Here is a 20,774-nt window from a genome sequence, read left to right as displayed (position 1 = left end):
TTCAAAGATGTACAAAGTTTAGGGGTTAAAGTGAATAGTATTTCAAATATTAAGGTATATTTTATATTTAATATACGTTACCTAGTGATGTTTTTGGATATGAGAGAGTTACTGCGCTGCTGCTTTATATGATTTTATGATAATATATCTTCAAAACATAATTTTAATATGATTGGAACATATTTCATCCATTCATCAATAAAGGGAACTCGATGGCAAGAGGGTGAATAAGCCCTAAACTAATGGTTCGGTTCCCCTGGGCTTTGCTCAACTCATTTGACCATGAACTGAACTGTAACATTTTTATATGTTGCTGAGGCAACAGGTACACACACAAGCTCTAGCTGAATCCCTATTGCATTTGTATTATTACAGCTGTTACCCCTGCAACAAGGGGCAGTCATTCAGCAAATTACATAATTTTTGTATTGTTTCCCAACCATATAATTATTATTATTTGTCATTTGTTGTTTCTTTGACTTGAAGTACATTTTTTTTTTAGCAAACTGAAATAAAACATTACTATTACTTAATAAATTTATTAGTTAAACTTGCAGCAAGTGCAAGTTGAATCAAGTCATTCAGCAAGATATACCTGAATTAAACATTATAGTTAAGTCTGTTCTGTGCTTTTCGAAAAATGATAATTGTTGGTGACATAACTGCAGGGTAATGGAACTCTGCAGGACACTCTTTCTGTTAGGATATTATTATACACAATAATTATTTCTTATGGCATGAAACAGAGCTCAAGTCTGACGTAATTATGGCTTAGTTTGATACAAATGTTGAATGGAATTTACAACAACAACTTTGTGTCGCTGTAAAAAACGCTGCGTTCTGACCCAGTTACGTGCACGTGTTCCGTATGTTTACTATTCCTGTTATCAACGTACGGTGTGTCGCTGCGTACTAATACCTTAATTAATGACCATTTATTTCCGTAATCTTTCCAGTAATACTACTTAAGAGATTCCTGAGCCAAGTTATTTGTGACCCACGTAGAGTCCGCTTTACTTAAGCTGATTAGATACCAAAGGTGGAGGTCGTAAATATGAATTCTGCACAAGGTTCATAATGTCGTGACACGCGTCGCGAAAATATATCTTGTGGCACTGCCGTTCCGTGGTGAGGGGGTAGTGTGTGTTATGACGACCCAGAGTGCAGTAAAGTGCGGTTTGTGAAAGATATGAGAGAGTGAGGCCTGAGGTCTAGCAGTGCGATCGTCGTTACTTCTCAACGCTGCGATTGTGCAGGTCGAGTAAGGTGCTTAGTGGTTTTATGGCATATTAGAGAGGTGGATTTTTCAATAGGTACAGGTGTACTAATGTGTCCCAGTACCAGCACCCGGTAATTAGTATCAAAGCTGCTTGAAAAACATACTCATCAACAGGCATTAAGTCGTCCCTGAATATTAGGAACCCAACCCACACCTGAAAATAAAACAAATCATGTTTCGGTCCGTCGGACCATTATCATCAGGTCATTATCGCTGGTCCAGGATGGACCGAAACGGCATCAATTATTTATTTTCAGGTTTATGGATTAGATGTCTACATATTCAGCAAATTAATAATATTTAATTTTTTTTTAGACCAGACTACATGAAAAATGGAAATATAAACGGAAAGACAAATTTCCTGTTGCACTGATTCTTTATGTGTGTGTGTGTGTGTGTGTGTGTGTGTGTGTGTGTGTGTGTGTGTGTGTGTGTGTGTGTGTGTGTGTGTGTGTGTGTGTGTGTGTGTGTGAAGTTAAAACATTTAAAATTGAAATTCAGAATATTAAAACTAAGCTAATGAATTTGTTTCTAAATATATTCTTAGTTTTATAATTTTTTTATCCCGTTTGAAATACACTGAAAAATAACGAAAATCCATAACAAAACTTAATTGATTATATAGTACTTACATTCATACCTCCAATTTTATCGCCAATTTATTTTAATTTTCTCTCAGTTAAATATCACAAACCTTGGCAATAGCTAACCTCTGTCCCCCTAGTGGATAGATAATTTGCCGAGAGCTTCCCTTAGGGGCACGATATGACACCCTCCCTGAATGATCCATGCCAACGATAACGAATATTATTCACAGTCACGAAACTTTACTTGAACCCTTTCCCCCCTTTCTCTCTTCCTTAGTCTTGACGTCAACCACAATGTTCGACCTCATTCCTTTCCCCTCTACTCCCACCCATCACTTTCCCACTGAGTGAATGGTTCAGCTGTTAAAGAAAATAGATTACATTTTTCTGCATTCCGTCCAATGTTATTAATCTGAAAGAATGATACTGTTGACATGCTTGCAAAATCAGCCTGTTGAAGACCAGTAGTGAAAATTAACATAGTGTTTCATTAGCAGTGACAAAAAGAATACTGAAATGTCCGATGAAATCTTATTGACTAAACAAATTCACAAAGCCCTAAAAGCTTTGGCATTAAACGTGATGAATAACCGAGTAGACATTTATGTATGGAACTAACAGAGCAAGAACTCGGCAATGTCATGTTATAGTGGCCAGAATACGCCTTGGATATAGACGTATCTGGCAGCTTACCCAAATCTGTATCGTACACATCACGTGTCACCTCTTACGACAGAGTAACCATGAACACTGTTTAACATGTGGTAATGTCCCATATAGACCGACTTTCGACTCCCCCAAGACTTGACAGATGCTGAACTCTGTAAATATTATCTGAATGATATTCTGATGATATACTGAATCTGTACTTACGAGTCTCCATGTAATGTAATATAATTATAACTATAGCTTTTAAAAGCAGTTTAATAACGTTATGTATTTGAGCGCTTATTAAGTAACTATAGCAGCTCTCCAACTATGTCAGTTTAGGACCGAAAAATATATATGCTGATTAAAATATTAAATTGCAAGAGTAAAAGCAGTTCAATTACATTCTGTAACTGATTGTCCAATATCCCTCTGCACTATATGTAGAAGAGCTGACCTTTGACCCTGGTCATAGAGGACAGAATAAATTCCTTTTATGATTTGTTGAATAGACAATGCTATAGATAAATGTCAATTGAATTTAAAAAAATAAAAGCTAAATCAATGCTAGACCTCACATTCCTCCCACACACTTGATCTCAACCCTCCCCCTACGCTTGACCTAATACATCCCAACATACTTGACTTCACCATCTCACACGTGACTTCATCGCTATATGCGTTTCATCCTCCTCTGTTTAGCCTCATCCCTCCGTCAAGCCCTCACGCTTGACCTAACGTGCCGCCTCACCTCTTGACCTCAGCCTCCCTACGTGTCAATCACCAGTATTATCTATCTCCTGTTTTAATCTCTCGCTAACCTAATGCTCTTCGGCACTCTGTGTCGTAACAAAGTCCATCAACACAGTTGTACAATATTCGAGAGAGGAAGACAGTTATGATTTAAAAAAGTTTTCTGTTCCCAATGTAAAACTTTTTGCCTTTTCTAGTCTATTTCTGTTTTCATTACAGGTTCTTAAATATTACGTACCAAGCGCAACGCCTTATTAAAAGCAACAGCTTTCTATGCATCGGTTGTTAGGTGGGTTCCTTGGGTACGTGCGTGTCTGGTTAGGGTACGTTGTACATTGCCACACACCCAGAGAACGGGTTGGTTATTTGTGTGCATGTTGTAGCGTGCTTGTGTAATCGCCAGAGCATTTATAAAATGACTTTCCAGATTGTAATGGAAATTATATATTTATTTAGGGTAGTTTTGTGCTATATCTCTCCAACGTCCCATCCTGAATCCTTATCCCTTCCAAGTGTTATATGGTTGTAGTGGCTTGGCACTTTCTCCCGATAATGCCTTCCTTCGTCGTATAACTAAAAATACACATCATCAAGTATTCCAAAATTCTTACATCTCACAGCTCAGCCTCTTCCCTTAAGCCTCATTCTCGACATTACAAATCAAACATTAGCAATAACTTTATTAACCTCAGGCGGGTCAACGCCCTCTTGAAAAACATGAAAATCTTGAAAATAATTATAAATTAATAATAATTAATATATTACCATGTCATATATTAACTTGGCTGAAGTCAAATAGAATTAGGAAACGGTATTATATATTTTAATTTAACATTTCATTTTAAGCTTTGGAGTTTAACCAAAGCTTTTTAAGCTTTTAAACAACATGGCGACGCACAGAACTTTACTGAGTACTTCATGTCCTCATCTCGAGAACTGTTTTCGCCAGTCAGCGAGAGGTGTCACGTGGCCAATCAGGACGCAGATAGGAGGTTTTTGCGTCCCACAACCTCACATAAGACACGACGCGTGACTGGTAGTGAGGACCTCCAGCTGATCACGGTAATAGCAGTTACCTCAAATTAAGAAACAATATATTGAGCAGTCGAGGAACGGTGTGTCATCGTGACACAGCGTAACGGGTGACAGGAATAAAGTGCGTCTGTCGGTCATGAGTCCTCGATCGAAGCGACATGAATCATTCAGTGAAGAAAGATTCTGTCACTAAGTCGAGAGGAAACGAGGATCCACATTGCGAAATTTTGACAGTGACAGGAAGCAAACGCAAATTTATTCACATCGTTTTTCTAAAGTCTAAAAAAAGATACTTGAAGACCGCGAATCCACAAAATCTGGCAATCCACAAGAGAAACCCAACTGTGGTCACGCGAAAAGCCCATTGGCCATCATCGCAGAATCCGACGACCTCTCCGTCTAGGTTATCGCCAAATTTGTGGGACTCAAACGAGCGTTGCAACATCGCGCGCGTGCACCATCTACTGAGAACCCAATCTTCCATTGGGAAAATAACCGTACTTGAATTGTCACTGGAAGAGGAAGAAGCAGGAGGAAAACATCATGCACTTTCCTAAGGAATATCGAAGAGGATCATCCAGTGAGACCGAAGCCCATTGCAATAGGAAACCTGCCCTCTTGCAGTGGGTTTAGGGTACCAACCCTGTTGTAATGGGTTTAGGGTACCAACCCTGTTGCAATGGGTTTAGGGTACCAACACTGTTGCAATGGGTTTAGGGTACCAACCCTGTTGTAATGGGTTTAGGGAACATGCCCCCTATCCATAAGCTTAACAAACCTGCCCTCTTGCAATGAGCGTAGGGAACTTGCTCCCTTGCAATGGGCTTATGGAACCTGCCCTCTTGCAATGGACGTAGGGAACCTGCCCTCTTGCAATGGACGTAGGGAAACTGCCCTCTTGCAATGGACGTAGGGAAACTGCCCTCTTGCAATGGACGTATGGAACCTGCCCTCTTGCAATGGACGTAGGGAAACTGCCCTCTTGCAATGGACGTAGGGAAACTGCCCTCTTGCAATGGACGTAGGGAAACTGCCCTCTTGCAATGGACGTAGGGAAACTGCCCTCTTGCAATGGACGTAGGGAAACTGCCCTCTTGCAATGGACGTAGGGAAACTGCCCTCTTGCAATGGACGTAGGGAAACTGCCCTCTTGCAATGGACGTAGGGAACCTGCCTTAGGACAACATCAGTCTTTTCAAGATACACTAAAAGTTAATTATAATGATCAGTACCCGGCGAATATTATTACATTTTGTCTCATATAAATATAATGTACTTGAAAATGGTTAAACGACACTACTACATATTAATGAACATGTAGTAATTATCCGGAAGAGGCTATTATTATTCTGCTCTTATCTAAATGAATAAGGTAATTGCATGACATTTTGTAACGCAAGCCAATTAGAAATGTAAAGTCACCTATAATATAAGTTTATACAATTTAATTTAAATTTAAACTAGTTGATTCCCAAGAGGCAGAATATTATGTCTATTGTGCCCAGGGCGAAGGAAGGAACTATCAATAGTAAGCGCCAAGCCATTACGACAATATAGCATTTGGAAGGGATCAGGATAAGGATTTGGGATGGGACAAGGAAGGGAAGATGTTCATGGCACTAATATATATATATATATATATATATATATATATATATATATATATATATATATATATATATATATATATATATATATATATATATATATTAATATATTATTAAATATGACCGAAAAGTGTCATATTTACAAATGAAAAGTGTCATTTGTAATATATGTTTACAAGAAAGACTGCTACTAATATATATATATTGGGGGTATAATCATCAGCTCCCTATATATATATATATATATATATATATATATATATATATATATATATATATATATATATATATATATATATATATATATATACATATAGCCAGAACGCACTTTTTGGCCTACTATTCAAGGCCCGATTTGCCTAATAAGCCAAGTTTTCCTGAATTAATATATTTTCTCTAATTTTTTTCTTATGAAATGATAAAGCTACCCATTTCATTATGTATGAGGTCAATTTTTTTTTATTGACGTTAAAATTAACGTAGATATATGACCGAACCTAACCAACCCTACCTAACCTAGCCTATCTTTATAGGTTAGATTTGGTTAGGTAGTCGAAAAAGTTAGGTTAGGTTAGGTTAGGTTAGGTAGGTTAGGTAGTCGAAAAACAATTAATTCATGAAAACTTGGCTTATTAGGCAAATCGGGCCTTGCATAGTAGGCCGAGAAGTGCGTTCTGGCTACTAGGTACGACATATATATATATATATATATATATATATATATATATATATATATATATATATATATATATATATATATATATATATATATATATATATATATATATATATTAGTAAATTTTGGTAGCAGTCTTTCTTTTAAATTTATTTCGTTGAAAACGACAGAAAATTTTAGATTTATGATTCTGGCACGAATCTTCTCGATATAACTTATGTTTTTCTTCACTTAAGCAGGAAGATTAATAATTAACTCTCCAAAGTTATTTGGAGAGTTTCGTAAGGTGTCACCTCACATTCTCAAAGATAAATTCTACCGTGCTTAGCACCTGGTTATATCCTTTTATGGTGAGGTGGTTAGGTGACATATTGATGAATGACATTACATGGGGGATATTAATAAGGTATTAAATGTATCAACATAGAGTGTGACATGTTGGCAGCTTATGTTCTTTTGACTGCTTCCCACTTCAAGACCCCGGGCCAACACAGAAGTTGGACCGAATGACCCCTACAACAGGAACGAAAGCAGCCATAAGAACCTGTGTGTGAAGAACACACACACGACCAAGACATTTCAGTTGCAGCCTTCCTAAACATATAACCCACATCTTTCTCTGCCCCCCACTTACCCCAACCTGCAGACACACACACACTACATACGCACTAATGCGCTTGATCTTGACAGAAGCGGAAGCGCACGTGGTAGGCCCTCGGGAGATCCACATGGTGAGCGGCAGCAACATCAACCTCACGTGTTCGGTGACAGGGAGCCCCGAACCCCCGCAGTACATCTACTGGTACCGTGGCATCACCCTCATCAACTACAGCTCGAGGGGTGGCATTAGCGTCGTCACGGACAAGCACTCACGGACCTCCAGGCTGGTGGTCATCAGGGCCACCACGGCAGACTCGGGCAACTACACTTGTGCCCCCGCTAACGCCGAGCCAGCATCAGTCAGCGTCTATATCCTGAACGGTACGGATCAGTAAGGTACAGGGCAAGGGCATACAGGTTACACAGAGCCCTGGTTAAAACCAGAATTTGGGCAACACCTACAGGACTGTAGTCACAGAGAAGCAGAACTAGGGCAACAGAGACAGAACTAGGGTCACATAGAGGCCGAACTAAGGCAACAAAGCGAGAGAACTAGTCATAGGGGCGTAGAAATAGAGTCGCAAAGAGATTTAGAATTAAAAAAAAAACTAAATCCACAAAGTGTACTAGAGTCAATATATTGTCCCTAGCAGTGTTCAAGCAACTGGGACTTCCTACTCTCCATTTCCACTGCTTTGGTGGTTACGTTTAAGTGTATATAATTTGAATATTTACAGACACGGTGTTTAATCCATGCAATGTAAGTCATTCAGGTATTCTTTATTATTATTATTATTATTATTATTATTATTATTATTATTATTATTATTATTATTGTACGAACATTTTCTATGTCCTGGTCTGTTTCCTCTGTGATGCTCTCTGGCTCTATAAGACCATAATGATCAAAGCCAACAAATGCTGTACATAAAAATACTAGAGTTTTTAGGTCAAGGTAATGGGATAAACAGTGGGAGAAATCTGGCGGAACAGAAACGCAACAGCATCGAGATAAATTATATCTAAATTTATTTAATAGGCATTCAGAGGACTAAAATTTGCATATACAACTGTAAATCTAAAATTAATGCACAAGAATTCATGGAAACGATCTTTGGTTTACTGAGTGAATTTAGATATAATCCTTTAACTATTGCTGATGCAAAACTCCAGGAACCTCCTCGGGCTCTCAGTAGGTTGGGACAGTTCACTGAGTCAGTCAAGTTTTAGCTACCCAGAGAACACTGCCGAGACGGACGCAATTGCATGTATTATGATCAATGAGTGGCAGGAGGTCGTTTGTCTCTTAATCATAAGATAATACTGTTGGGAATTGATAAAAGGTTGGACACCGCTGCTCAAGGCACTATGTAGCACTTATGACAGATAACTTTAGACAATGAACATTAAAATATTATTAATAAGTTAGTTTTTCCACCCATTAACAACAGTCGGGGATTAAAACACTCTAAAATACAAAGCCACGGTTTATGGGTCTTTAACAATGAGACGCTCGTAATTTATGGAAGGGTTTAATAAACCCACTAATGGGCTGTGTTACGATAAGAATTATGAGAGTTTACTAGTCAGCTTAATCCCCGCAGATCTCGCCTCCTCTAAGACAGACAAACAGCACAGACAGCCATGTCAAAATATTTATAACTTTATAAGACGGTAAAATTTAACGTGAAGCCCTTGACCGAGCTATTTGATAATTAGAGGAGTACCCGGCGGTGCCCGGGTCTGCATCTGTCCCTCCCCCTCCCCCTCCTCTTTCTTGATCTTCCCCACTCCTCGTTTCCTCTTCCTTTCCCGTCTCCTCTATGCCTCCTCCCCACTCCCTCATCGTCCTCTCCACTCTCTCTCCCTACCCCCCGTCTTCACTATATATACCACCTTCATCACCATAACCATCTCAGCTACTCACTATCTTCATCGCTGTGACCCCGAATAAATTTTCATATATATTATGCAAGTGAAAGTGTTATGTGGTTCACGTCCTAGTCATATGAATGGTTAACCACCACACTCAGGATAATAAAATTTCATTCCCTTTGAACCATCGGAGCCTCAATATGGTGGTTACCAATTTATGTGACTGGGACGTGGATCACCTGACACCTTCATGCCACGGTGGCACGCCAGGGAAGGTCTAAAGTTATAGTTGGGATGCAGACACCTGTCTCTGGGATCCTTCCTTAATAAGGGGTGCTGGTGGCTCAGTGGGTAGAGCTGCGGGCTGATGTTTATGTGAACTGCGGTTCGAGACTACAAGGGTGCAAAGTGAAATATATATATATGTATAATATATATGCGGAAAAACCACATGTGAAAAATAGAGAATGCTTAACGCGTTTTCGGCTATACCGCCTTCATCAGAGCAAAGTAGAATGGCTCAATTCTACTTTGCTCTGATGAAGGCGATATAGCCGAAAACGCGTTAAGCATTCTTTATTTTTCACATGCTGTTTTTCCGCATACTTAGATCAGTGTTTTTGATTATTGTTGCATATATATATATATATATATATATATATATATATATATATATATATATATATATATATATATATATATATATTGAGTCATACGACTGATGTCTTATCATTACGTTGCATCACAAATTTTTAAACAAATAATTAAAATGATATTTAATTAACAAACATAAAATGTATGTTATTTTAGTGTTGTCAGTTCTTTCTGATACGAGAGATGAGAAGGAAAAACTGTTTTTTTCGTAAATATTAAATTGAAATTATCTTTTATATTTCCTTTTTTCCTTCTCATCTCTCGTTCCCAGACTCCATGTTCCCCAACTCTAGTACCTAGGCTCAATATTCCCCATCTCCCATTCCTAAACTCAGTCTTCCTCATCTCTCGTTCCCAGACCCCATGTTCCTCACCTCACGTTAAGGGTCTTGTGACTCCTAGTACCTAGCATCCTACCCACGTTTTTCTACCATCCCTTCAAATCTAAGCATGGCAACGTAGTCCCAATTGTTTATATCATGTACATCATTGTAAATAAGGGAAAGAAGGAAATGCCTATGTGATATCTCGCTATCCAATTTGACTTGCCAGTAGAGTAGTGTAGTAGCTTCCCTTCTTGCAGGTCGGTGCTCGATCCCAAGAGTAGTCAAGTGGATGGGCATGTTTCCTTGTCCTGATTTATATTCCTTGTGATTATGTATAGATCTTGGGTTAGCGCTTTCTCGTGTTAATTACCTTACCTTACCGACTCTTAACTCTAAACTCCGAGGAAACCTTTTCCTACACCCGAGGACGAAGTGTACTAAGTAGCCCTTCTCTACCCCAGCTGGAGAACACGAAGTGTACTAAGTAGCCCTTCTCTACCCCAGCAGGAGAACACGAAGTGTACTAAGTAGCCCTTCTCTACCCCAGCAGGAGAACACGAAGTGTACTAAGTAGCCCTTCTCAACCCCAGCAGGAGAACACGAAGTGTACTAAGTAGCCCTTCTCTACCCCAGCAGGAGAACACGAAGTGTACTAAGTAGCCCTTCTCTACCCCAGCAGGAGAACACGAAGTGTACTAAGTAGCCCTTCTCTACCCCAGCAGGAGAGCATCCGGCAGCCATGCAGGGAGGAGACAGCACCAGCGTCCACTGCCAGTCCCTTCTGGCCCTACTGCTCCTCGGACTCACTCTCGCCAAATTTCATGAACTCACCGAGAGATAGTTACTCACGTCATGTGAAAATGTTTATATATAAATATATACACACACATACATACATACATACATACATGCTCTTAACGACCTATTTTAAGCCTCACACTGGCCATGGCTTTAGGCCATGAATGTATTTAAGCTTTCTGGGATTAGTTTTATATAAATATAAATTGTATATGCCGTAAACACCTAGAGTTTTGGAGAGTTGTACTGAATAAAAGTGGGAAACGTAATGTTTACATCCTAATTATTACTAGAAATATAGAGATGTCTATTTTCTTGTAAATTTTATCTTCCGTTCGTGTAAAAACTGCCTTCATAGATACGATTTAGCTCTTCAAACACACGTGGCGTTTATATGTTTGCTGAGGAGAAGAATATCATGTGGCGTAATATCATTGGCAGATATTATGCCAGTCACGGGTGTTTAATAGCATTATTACGCTTCAAATGGTCTTCTGAGAAGCCACTACAGAAGCTCAGCATAATATGAGAATCACTCAACAGCATTTTTATTTCTTTCAGCACATCTGAATATTGAAATATTGAAAACGTGGGAGAATTTTTATTTAAATTCCAATTGCGACCATGATTATTGTTAATCAGTTATTTGCTATTTTCTGGCTAATTTCCTAAAGACATGTTCAAATACAATGCTAACAACTATCTCTAACTATATCAGGTTAGCTTCATGCATATTTTATACTTATTCAGGCCTGAAAGTAGCAAAAAACAGAATTGCAGTGTGAAATTGGATTATGCTAAAAGACAAGGCTTAGGTTGACCTTACAACTGTACAAGCCCAGACAGGTCACAAGCGCTTGCTTATGTAAACAGAGGAGCCAAAGTGAGTGTGTGCGTGTTTGTGTGTGTGTGTGTGTGTGTGTGTGTGTGTGTGTGTGTGTGTGTGTGTGTGTGTGTGTGTGTGTGTGTGTGTGTGTGTGTGTTCATGTGTGTTTGTGTGTGTGTGTGTGTGTGTGTGTGTGTGTGTGTGTGTGTGTGTGTGTGTGTGTGTGTGTGTGTGTGTGTGTGTGTGTGTGTGTGTGTTCGTGAGTATGTTTGTGTGAGAGTGTTTGAGTGTGTCTAATTCAACTCGTGAATTGGTCATTCTGAGTTGTCTTCAGGATCTCCAACGTTTCCAAAGCTATCTACGGACATAAGAAAATTGACGAGCAACTAATTTCCCTCATTACCAAGAAACAGAAGTGACCTTGCAACACAGACTTGTAGATGAACTACCGCTCCTCAGCTGCGCTCCACCTTATTTCTGAACCTGTAATTGTCACATGTTAGTTTCTCCAGTTGAGCCTTGAATGTCATGATAAATTCCACTAACTTTCATTCCTTTAAATTATATCCAACTCCACTAATTGAATTAAGCAAAACCTGTGATTTAAAGACAGAACTTTACTTAAATCTTCTATAACACGTTAATTTTCGCTAGTAATTTTATATTTACTAATTTTATATGTTTCACAAGTTATATTATATTTATCTTATATAAAATACATCTTAATCATAACGAATTTTTTATATTTTATCGACCATACACACCACTTTTTTATACATCAATTGCTGAGTTTGTTGCAAGTTGCGAGAGAACTTTTTCTACACGGTTATCTGCAACAGTGTGCTAATATTGGACTATTTTTTAAATAATTTTTTTGGTGTTATATGAAATTCGTTTACGAGATGCAAATATTTTTTAAATTATCATTTGCTCACCATGAACAAGCAGTTGCCTAAACGACTGTCATAACTCCACGTGAGTGATTGATGCATACATGCAAGGAGAGCATCTACTTGTTTAACCCAACTTCACGTTCATGATATATCTAAATGTGTGTATTGCAAAGTCAACTATGCAGCTAAACCATTTAATAACATTAAGAACCTGAAACAAATTAATACAAAAAGGATTTCTTTATTCTTTATAAATGTTAAAGGAGCATAAAAAGCTAAAACTCATGAGTAAGGCAGGACTCTGGGAACGCTTCATGAATCATGAGTGATTCTTAGGGAACACCTCATGGACCATGAACAAGACAGAGCTCTGGGCACATCTCATGAATCATGAGGCAGGCTGGGTTCGGGGATCACTATGTGAATAATGAGTGAGGCAGATCTCTAGGCTCACCGTATGAGTCATGAATAATGCTGATCTATGGGCACACACCGTATGAGTCATGAGTGAGACAGGATTCGGGACACACCGTATGAGTCATGAGTGAGACAGGATTCGGAACACACCTCATGTCACATGAATGAAGCAGGGCTTGGAGAACACTTGTCTCATGAATGAGATACCTCACATCTCACCAATGAGGCAGAACTCGGAGGTACACCTCAAAACGCATACAAGAGCGCAGCGCAACTATAACTATTTTGTTTTTGTATCACAGGAATATATATTTTTTGTAATCAAGGCATGTGCATAGCATTTTCTGCTTCACCAACTGTATTTTATAGAATTTACAGTATTAAGGAAGGAGTTACAGAACCTGTTTACATTCAGCTAATGTATCATGATTCTCTGCTGTACAAGAGTGAACATATGTCCTAGTAATTAACCACACCAGGAAACTTGACTTAGGTTAATTTGTTAAGTTTCTCGATATGTAAGGTTACCTGAATTTGAATGTGTTAATGAGTGGATATTAGTGTCTTTGATATTTTAACAGACGTTATGTATGGTGTGTTTACATACGATTTTATCTATGAATTGTGTGTCTGTGAGTTTTTGAATTAAAGGAATAATGAAAATAAAATGGTTTATGTCATTAACTACGTACTGATATTTGAATCTAGATTGAAATTTGATAAATCAATTGTTAATCTCATGATATAAATATAAAGGCCTATATACTTCAAACTCAAATGATCAATTTATATTCTATATATATATATTGTCAAATAACAACATTTACTGACCTTTAAGGTAGATCTAACAAATAATTTTGAAAATATGTGAGAGCTATGTACATACGGAAACCTCCTCGTGGTGGCGAGGTAAAACAGGGTGTTTGTGTGTTTGTATGTGTGTGTTTGTGTGGGTGTTTATTGGTGTTTGTTTTCACTGTCTGGCTCCACTCGTTGTCCTCAGTTCTCAACCCTCATCAACTCAACATTATTCTTTTCCTACAAAATCATCAAAGGTGATGCTGTGTATTCATAATAAAACATATGTACTCATGGTGTGTGTCTGTTTGTCTCCACCGCGGCCTCTCATACCTCGTCTTGAAAATGATCTTACCATCTACTTGCTAATTGTTTTAAAGATGGTCAATAGATTTTTATACATGTGATACAACTTTATCTACCTCTAGATGTCACAGATTTGTCACAAAAGTGAATACATTACCCTACCAACTGTTTTAAACACTGCTAAGCATTTGTTTACCCCCCCCCTAAGCTGCTGTACTAAAAATTTATCCAGTTGCTGTTTTAACATTTCACCGTACAACAATTTTAACAATGTGCCCAATAACTAAGTCTAGAACTGACCCGCAAGATGCGTTCACCAATTAATAAAGGTGTATGCCATTTCCACACCAGCTATGTTAACGGATAAGTCAGTAGGTGTTTCAATCCTTGGCGTAGAAGATCAATTAACCCCTGACGCAGTAGATGAATCAACCATTGACGCAGTAGATGAATCAACCATTGACGCAGTAGATGAATCAACCATTGACGCAGTAGATGAATCAATCACTGACGCAGTAGATGAGTCAAACACTGACGCAGTAGATGAATCAACCACTGACGCAGTAGATGAATCAACCACTGACGCAGTAGATGAGTCGAACACTGACGCAGTAGATGAGTCGAACCACTGACGCAGTAGATGAATCAACCACTGACGCAGTAGATGAATCAACCACTGACACAGTAGATGAATCAACCATTGACGCAGTATATGAATCAACCACTGACGCAGTAGATGAGTCAAACACTGACGCATTAGATGAGTCAACCACTGATCCATCAGCTGTGTCCACCACAGACCCAACATCTGTCATAGTTAAAGCTGAAGCATCGTTTAAAAGCAGCTTCAATCAACACTATTAAAATTAAAAGTTATTTACTGAACCAGCTCTCAAATGAACTTCACAATAAAAATACAACCACACAGAGACACGGCAAATATCGTGAAAAATGGCAGTAAACCTTGTAGTGAAACTCAATTACCGAAATTATGAATAACAAATTCATTTATGAATTTAAAGTTACCAAACCATATCGACGAAGGCTTGGATAACAACCTGGAAAAATAAAACTCAAAATGTAAATTTTAACCCCACTTATTAACCCCATATTATATATGGGGGGGACTTAAAGACAGGGGTACTGAAAACGCTAAGTCAGTATGACTATATAACGCTTAAGAGGGAATATGAGGACAAGGTGATGGGGTTATCATTACAAAGTGATGAAACGATGCCCATACAACTGGACCATTGGGGATTGAACATCGGCCCTGCAAGATGCAGCTAGTACAGGTAGATGACTATTAAATACGGATCAGACAGAAATAATACCAAAACGTGTCATGTATATGAATGTATATGACATATGTATCATATGACACATGTATCATATACATTCATGTATATGAATGTATATGACACATGTATCATATACAATCATGTATATGACATATGTATCATATACATTCATGTATATGACCCATTCTACTCGCCATTGTTAAATGTCATCACTTACTCACATAATATATCTTCTAAAAGTGTACAATAATACTCAACTCTTTTGTGGTCTATAACCCAGACTGAGCTGAAGGGTCTAGACGAATCAGATAATGTAAACAAACAGCGGTTTCTATGGTCTGCCACAAGAATGCCAAATCAAATTAAACTAATCAATATATATAAATTATCTGGCATTCTCACGAGTCGTGGGCGCCGAAAAATATAGATTTTTTTCCAAATAATTTTATGAGAAAATATTTGCCTTCCAAATAGGAAAAGAAAGATTTTAAGACTTATAGAGTAGAATAAAGTAAGCATTTTAAAGATGAATATATTAGGAAGAGCAAGAATATATTACTATGCAGAGGAAGGAACAACATAATGGCTGAAAATTAGATGCCAACCCATATGGGTGGGTTGTATATCTAATATATAAATAAAGTGGAGAAAATCCGTGATAGCAGGATATCAAACTGATTATCAAACTAAATCACGAAACAGGAAAAGATGCAACCCAACATATTGTATCCACAGCACTAGCGGACAGAGTACAGACACGATAGCATGGAAATCTGAGGAATAATGTAACATATCCCTAAGATATCGCACACACGGGAAAACTTAATACCAACATAAATAAAGGCTCTATTTTGCTTGTGCCCAAATCAGCATAGTTTTAGAGGGTTATTTTCATAGAATTTGCATACAAGAGGCAAACTAATTTGGCCAAACTTGACAAGTCTCCAAGGAACAATGCCTCCCGGATTAAATCGTTACCCCCATCCTCATCCTAATCAACGAGAAAGCAAGGATTGCACAACACATAGTTTGTGCAATCCATCGCTAACGATACAAAAATCACTATATGATGATTGCCTCAGTTGACGACGCAGTTGAATTACGATCAGATGTCAACAATGTTTTCACTGGACAAATGGAAACAATAGTATGTACAGTGGTGAGTAATTGCAATTATATCGGTACACGGGGTCAACACTACTGCAGAACCCACACCACTACACGACCACACACCACTGCACGACCACACACCACTGCACGAGCCACACCACTACACGACCACACACCCCTGCACGACCACACACCACTACACGACCACACACCACTACACGAGCCACACCACTGCACGACCACACACCACTGCACGACCACACACCACTACACGACCACACACCACTACACGACCACACACCACTACACGACCACACACCACTACACGACCACACACCACTGCACGACCACACACCACTACACGACCACACACCACTACACGAGCCACACCACTGCACGACCACACACCACTACACGACCACACGCCACTACACGACCACACACCACTGCACGACCACACACCACTGCACGACCACACACCACTACACGACCACACACCACTACACGACCACACACCACTACACGACCACACACCACTACACGACCACACACCACTACACGACCACACACCACTACACGACCACACACCCCTGCACGACCACACACCACTGCACGACCACACACCACTACACGACCACACACCACTGCACGACCACACACCACTACACGACCACACAACACTACACGAGCCACACCACTCGTGTCACCAGTTGATTGACAGTTGAGAGGCGGGACCAAAGAGCCAAAGCTCAACCCCCGCAAGCACAATTAGGTGAGTACAATTAGGTGAGTACCACTGCACGACCACACACCACTACACGACCACACGCCACTACACGACCACACACCACTGCACGACCACACACCACTGCACGACCACACACCACTGCATGACCACACACCACTGCACGACCCCACACCACTACACGACTACACACCACTCCACGACCCACACCACTGCACGACCCCCACCACTGCAGGCAGTAGCAACGTACCATCACAATATGGAAAAAATCCCTTATTTCCACAATGTATTTTCACTAGCGAATTAATATATATAACTCTGCCACAGTCCTTAGATGGTTATGCCAGGGGGAGTGAGCCCATCACCGCCTCATCTTGAACTATCCTTCAATAACATTCCCAAGTTCAACGCCATGGGAGCTTCCCGTAATAAAGCTCAAGTTCCTTCCTGGAGTAAATTTTCGCTCCTCTTTATTCTCGCGGAACTGCGTGTGTATACGTAAATTAATGCAACACTGGAGGGTAGAAATAGCCGAAGCTACTCTATCCCTTTGAGATGTATTTTATTGTCTCAATAAACGTACTTGAACTTGAAATGCAACACTTGCTGGGATTCTCACAGCGGAAGAAACTACCATTATTGAGTTGGCAAATTGGATTATGCAAATTTACGGAAGTCCAACACAGGTAGGCGAGGTCTTCCTGTCACAAGGGAAGTGGGTTCCACGTGTTTACGCATCCAGCTAATGGCCAAGCTCTATGGTGATTAACCTGAGTGACTGTACGACGAAAGCTCATTCGCAACCCTAATGTATTATGAGTATGTGATATATACGCGTAAACAACGATCATGAAACCTCAAGAGATTAACCCGACACCATTTCTGAAGGAGACCTGAGCCCTGAGGTGCTTCATGCTGTCTCTCATCTTTTTATACTGGCTGAATAATTGCTTTTCTTTGTATAATTAATTACCTCTCTCATCTTTACATAATTACAGAATCGTTTCACTTTTTAATCTAGCCGTTTAAGAAACTTTATGATGATGGAGATGATACACGTATCATCTACATCAACAATCCAAGAAGTCTTGGATTGTGTCCATTGTATAACAAAAGCAAGAAGATCTGGACTATCATACAGCGATATGGGCGGCATCAAACGATGTGAGAGGCATTGAAGCATATCAATGGATGAAATATGGGAAGAGAAGGTAAGTCGATCAAGAGACAAGCAAGAAACCCCACCGGCTAAGTAACAGTTTCAACGCTCACTAAGAAACAGATTTAAAGGCTCGGAATACAAAGTGGGAACAGTACAATGACAGGTATAGTTTGACCGATATTTTACGTTGTTATGCTGATCTCGAGTTATGAGAAACAATTACAGACATTATAGTGTTAATGAGCTTAAGCCTCAAAGGAAGAGTAGTTATGAGAGATGTTTACCATCTGACGTTGGTGTCAAGATCAGATGGATGGAAATATTTATTCAGTGAGGGAGTGTCAATTATTTCCCATCTGTGTTAAAGTCGTCTGACATGGGCAATGTGTTGTTAAAGTTAGCAGTACTCTCGCCTTGGGCAATGGATGGTAACGTGACCACATCACCTGCGGGAGACAATAGGGACGTAATTACTCCCAACCATGAACACGTTCATGCACGTAACAACCAGCGGGAATGTGACGTGTTGGACAACAATTATAATAGTTGCCTTGTGCTCCAAGCAACTGTTCCAATACAACACACACTTCATATGTAAACAAATGCTTCCATCACACGATCAGCATCATCAGGGATCATAAAATTCAGCAAGAAAGCATCTCCATCGTGTTCTTAGAAGCAATCATTGTCTCATAAACTTAACCAGGCAAAGCTTCTTCCGCAAAGTGAGAGCATAACTCTAACTCAGGAACACCTTTCATACCGAGATGCTCCTGACTCACACTAGAGGGCAATGTTACTTTAACTTGTGGTACAGGCGAGGATTCTTGGGTTTAGGAGCCGTCATATTCATTGCTGCTGGAAGACGGAAACTGAGCCGTATAGCTGAGCTTCTCTACCACAATCTTGTCTTATATCCGCTCCGCACGCTAATTATAATTGCTATTTTAGGTTAGTGTTGGCTGAGTAGTGTAGCGTACTCATACGAGTGTGCTGGCATCGGCAGGCTTTTGAACCATTAGTTAAGACAATGGCCCCATATTTCTGTATTTAATTTCTTATTATTTAAGGACTTATTCAACAATGTCTTCATCTATTCGATTCCATTTATTTAGAGTTTCCATACTAAATAACTTCTTTTAGACATCTGTATGAAACATTTGTTTCTCTCTCAAGATGTCACAATTGTTTCTCAAGATGTATGACACATTTGTTTCTCAAGATGTATGACACATTTGTTTCTCAAGATGTATGACACATTTGTTTCTCAAGATGTATGACACATTTGTTTCTCAAGATGTATGACACATTTGTTTCTCAAGATGTATGACACATTTGTTTCTCAAGATGTATGACACATTTGTTTCTCAAGATGTATGACACATTTGTTTCTCAAGATGTATGACACATTTGTTTCTCAAGATGTGTGACACATTTGTTTCTCAAGATGTATGATACATTTGTTTCTCAAGATGTATGATACATTTGTTTCGAATGTTTCCTCGTTCGAGCGTTTTTCTGATTTTTTTTGTCTGTGTGAATTCCCTTTAAAATTTTATATGACATCATACTGTGACCGCCTATGTTGCTTCTCTTAGCCAGTATGGTTGAGTTTAATTTCCTTTATCCCTGTACCAATCGACACTGAGGTCACGAACAATACTTTTTTGCATATTTCTGGAGCTTTTCTGAGATCTAATAAATAAAAATAGTGTGTGTGTGTGTGTGTGTGTGTGTGTGTGTGTGTGTGTGTGCGTGTGTGTGTGTGTGTACTCACCTAGTTGTGCTTGCGGGGGTTGAGCTGTGACTCTTTGGTCCCGCCTCTCAACTGTCAATCAACTTGTGTACAGATTCCTGACTGTACTCACCTAATTGTAATCACCTAATTGTGCTTGCGGGGGTTGAGCTTTGGCTCTTTGGTCCCGCCTCTCAACTGTCAATCAACTGGTGTACAGATTCCTGAGCCTACTGGGCTCTATCATATCTACATTTGAAACTGTGTATGGAGTCAGCCTCCACCACATCACTTCCTCGTGCATTCCATTTATTAACTACTCTGACACTGAAAAAATTCTTTCTAACGTCTCTGTGAGACTCTGTGAGACTGTGTGTGTGTGTGTGTGTGTGTGTGTGTGTGTGTGTGTGTGTGTGTGTGTGTGTGTGTGTGTGTGTGTGTGTGTGTGTACTCACCTAGTTGTGTCTGCAGGATCGAGCATTGACTCTTGGATCCCGCCTTTCGAGCATCGGTTGTTTACAGCAATGACTCCTGTCCTATTTCCCTATCATACCTGGTTTTAAAATTATGAATAGTATTTGCTTCCACAACCTGTTCCTGAAGTGCATTCCATTTCCCCACTACTCTCACGCTAAAAGAAAAC

At 39.4% G+C, this 20,774-nt stretch overlaps 1 protein-coding gene across 2 annotated transcripts in view; it reads left to right on the top strand.

Moving 5' to 3' along the window:
* Positions 1 to 14,067, top strand: part of LOC123772149 (protein amalgam) — a 260,945-nt gene extending 246,878 nt beyond the window's left edge. Inside the window, exons 4-5 of one of the 2 annotated variants that reach the window (XM_045765169.2) lie at positions 7,276 to 7,566; positions 10,763 to 14,067. In XM_045765169.2, coding sequence (XP_045621125.1) covers positions 7,276 to 7,566; positions 10,763 to 10,881 — 410 coding nt within the window. In that variant the 3' untranslated portion in view covers positions 10,882 to 14,067. Of the gene's footprint in view, positions 1 to 7,275; positions 7,567 to 10,759 lie in introns of both variants that reach the window. The other variant, XM_045765168.2, reaches the window with a different exon arrangement.
* The last annotated feature ends 6,707 nt before the right edge of the window (positions 14,068 to 20,774 follow it).

Source organism: Procambarus clarkii, chromosome 69, assembly GCF_040958095.1.
Source record: "Procambarus clarkii isolate CNS0578487 chromosome 69, FALCON_Pclarkii_2.0, whole genome shotgun sequence".
Taxonomy (NCBI): Eukaryota; Metazoa; Arthropoda; class Malacostraca; order Decapoda; family Cambaridae; genus Procambarus; species Procambarus clarkii.
Note: the sequence above shows the minus strand (reverse complement) of the source record. Positions and strands in the feature narration are given on the sequence as shown.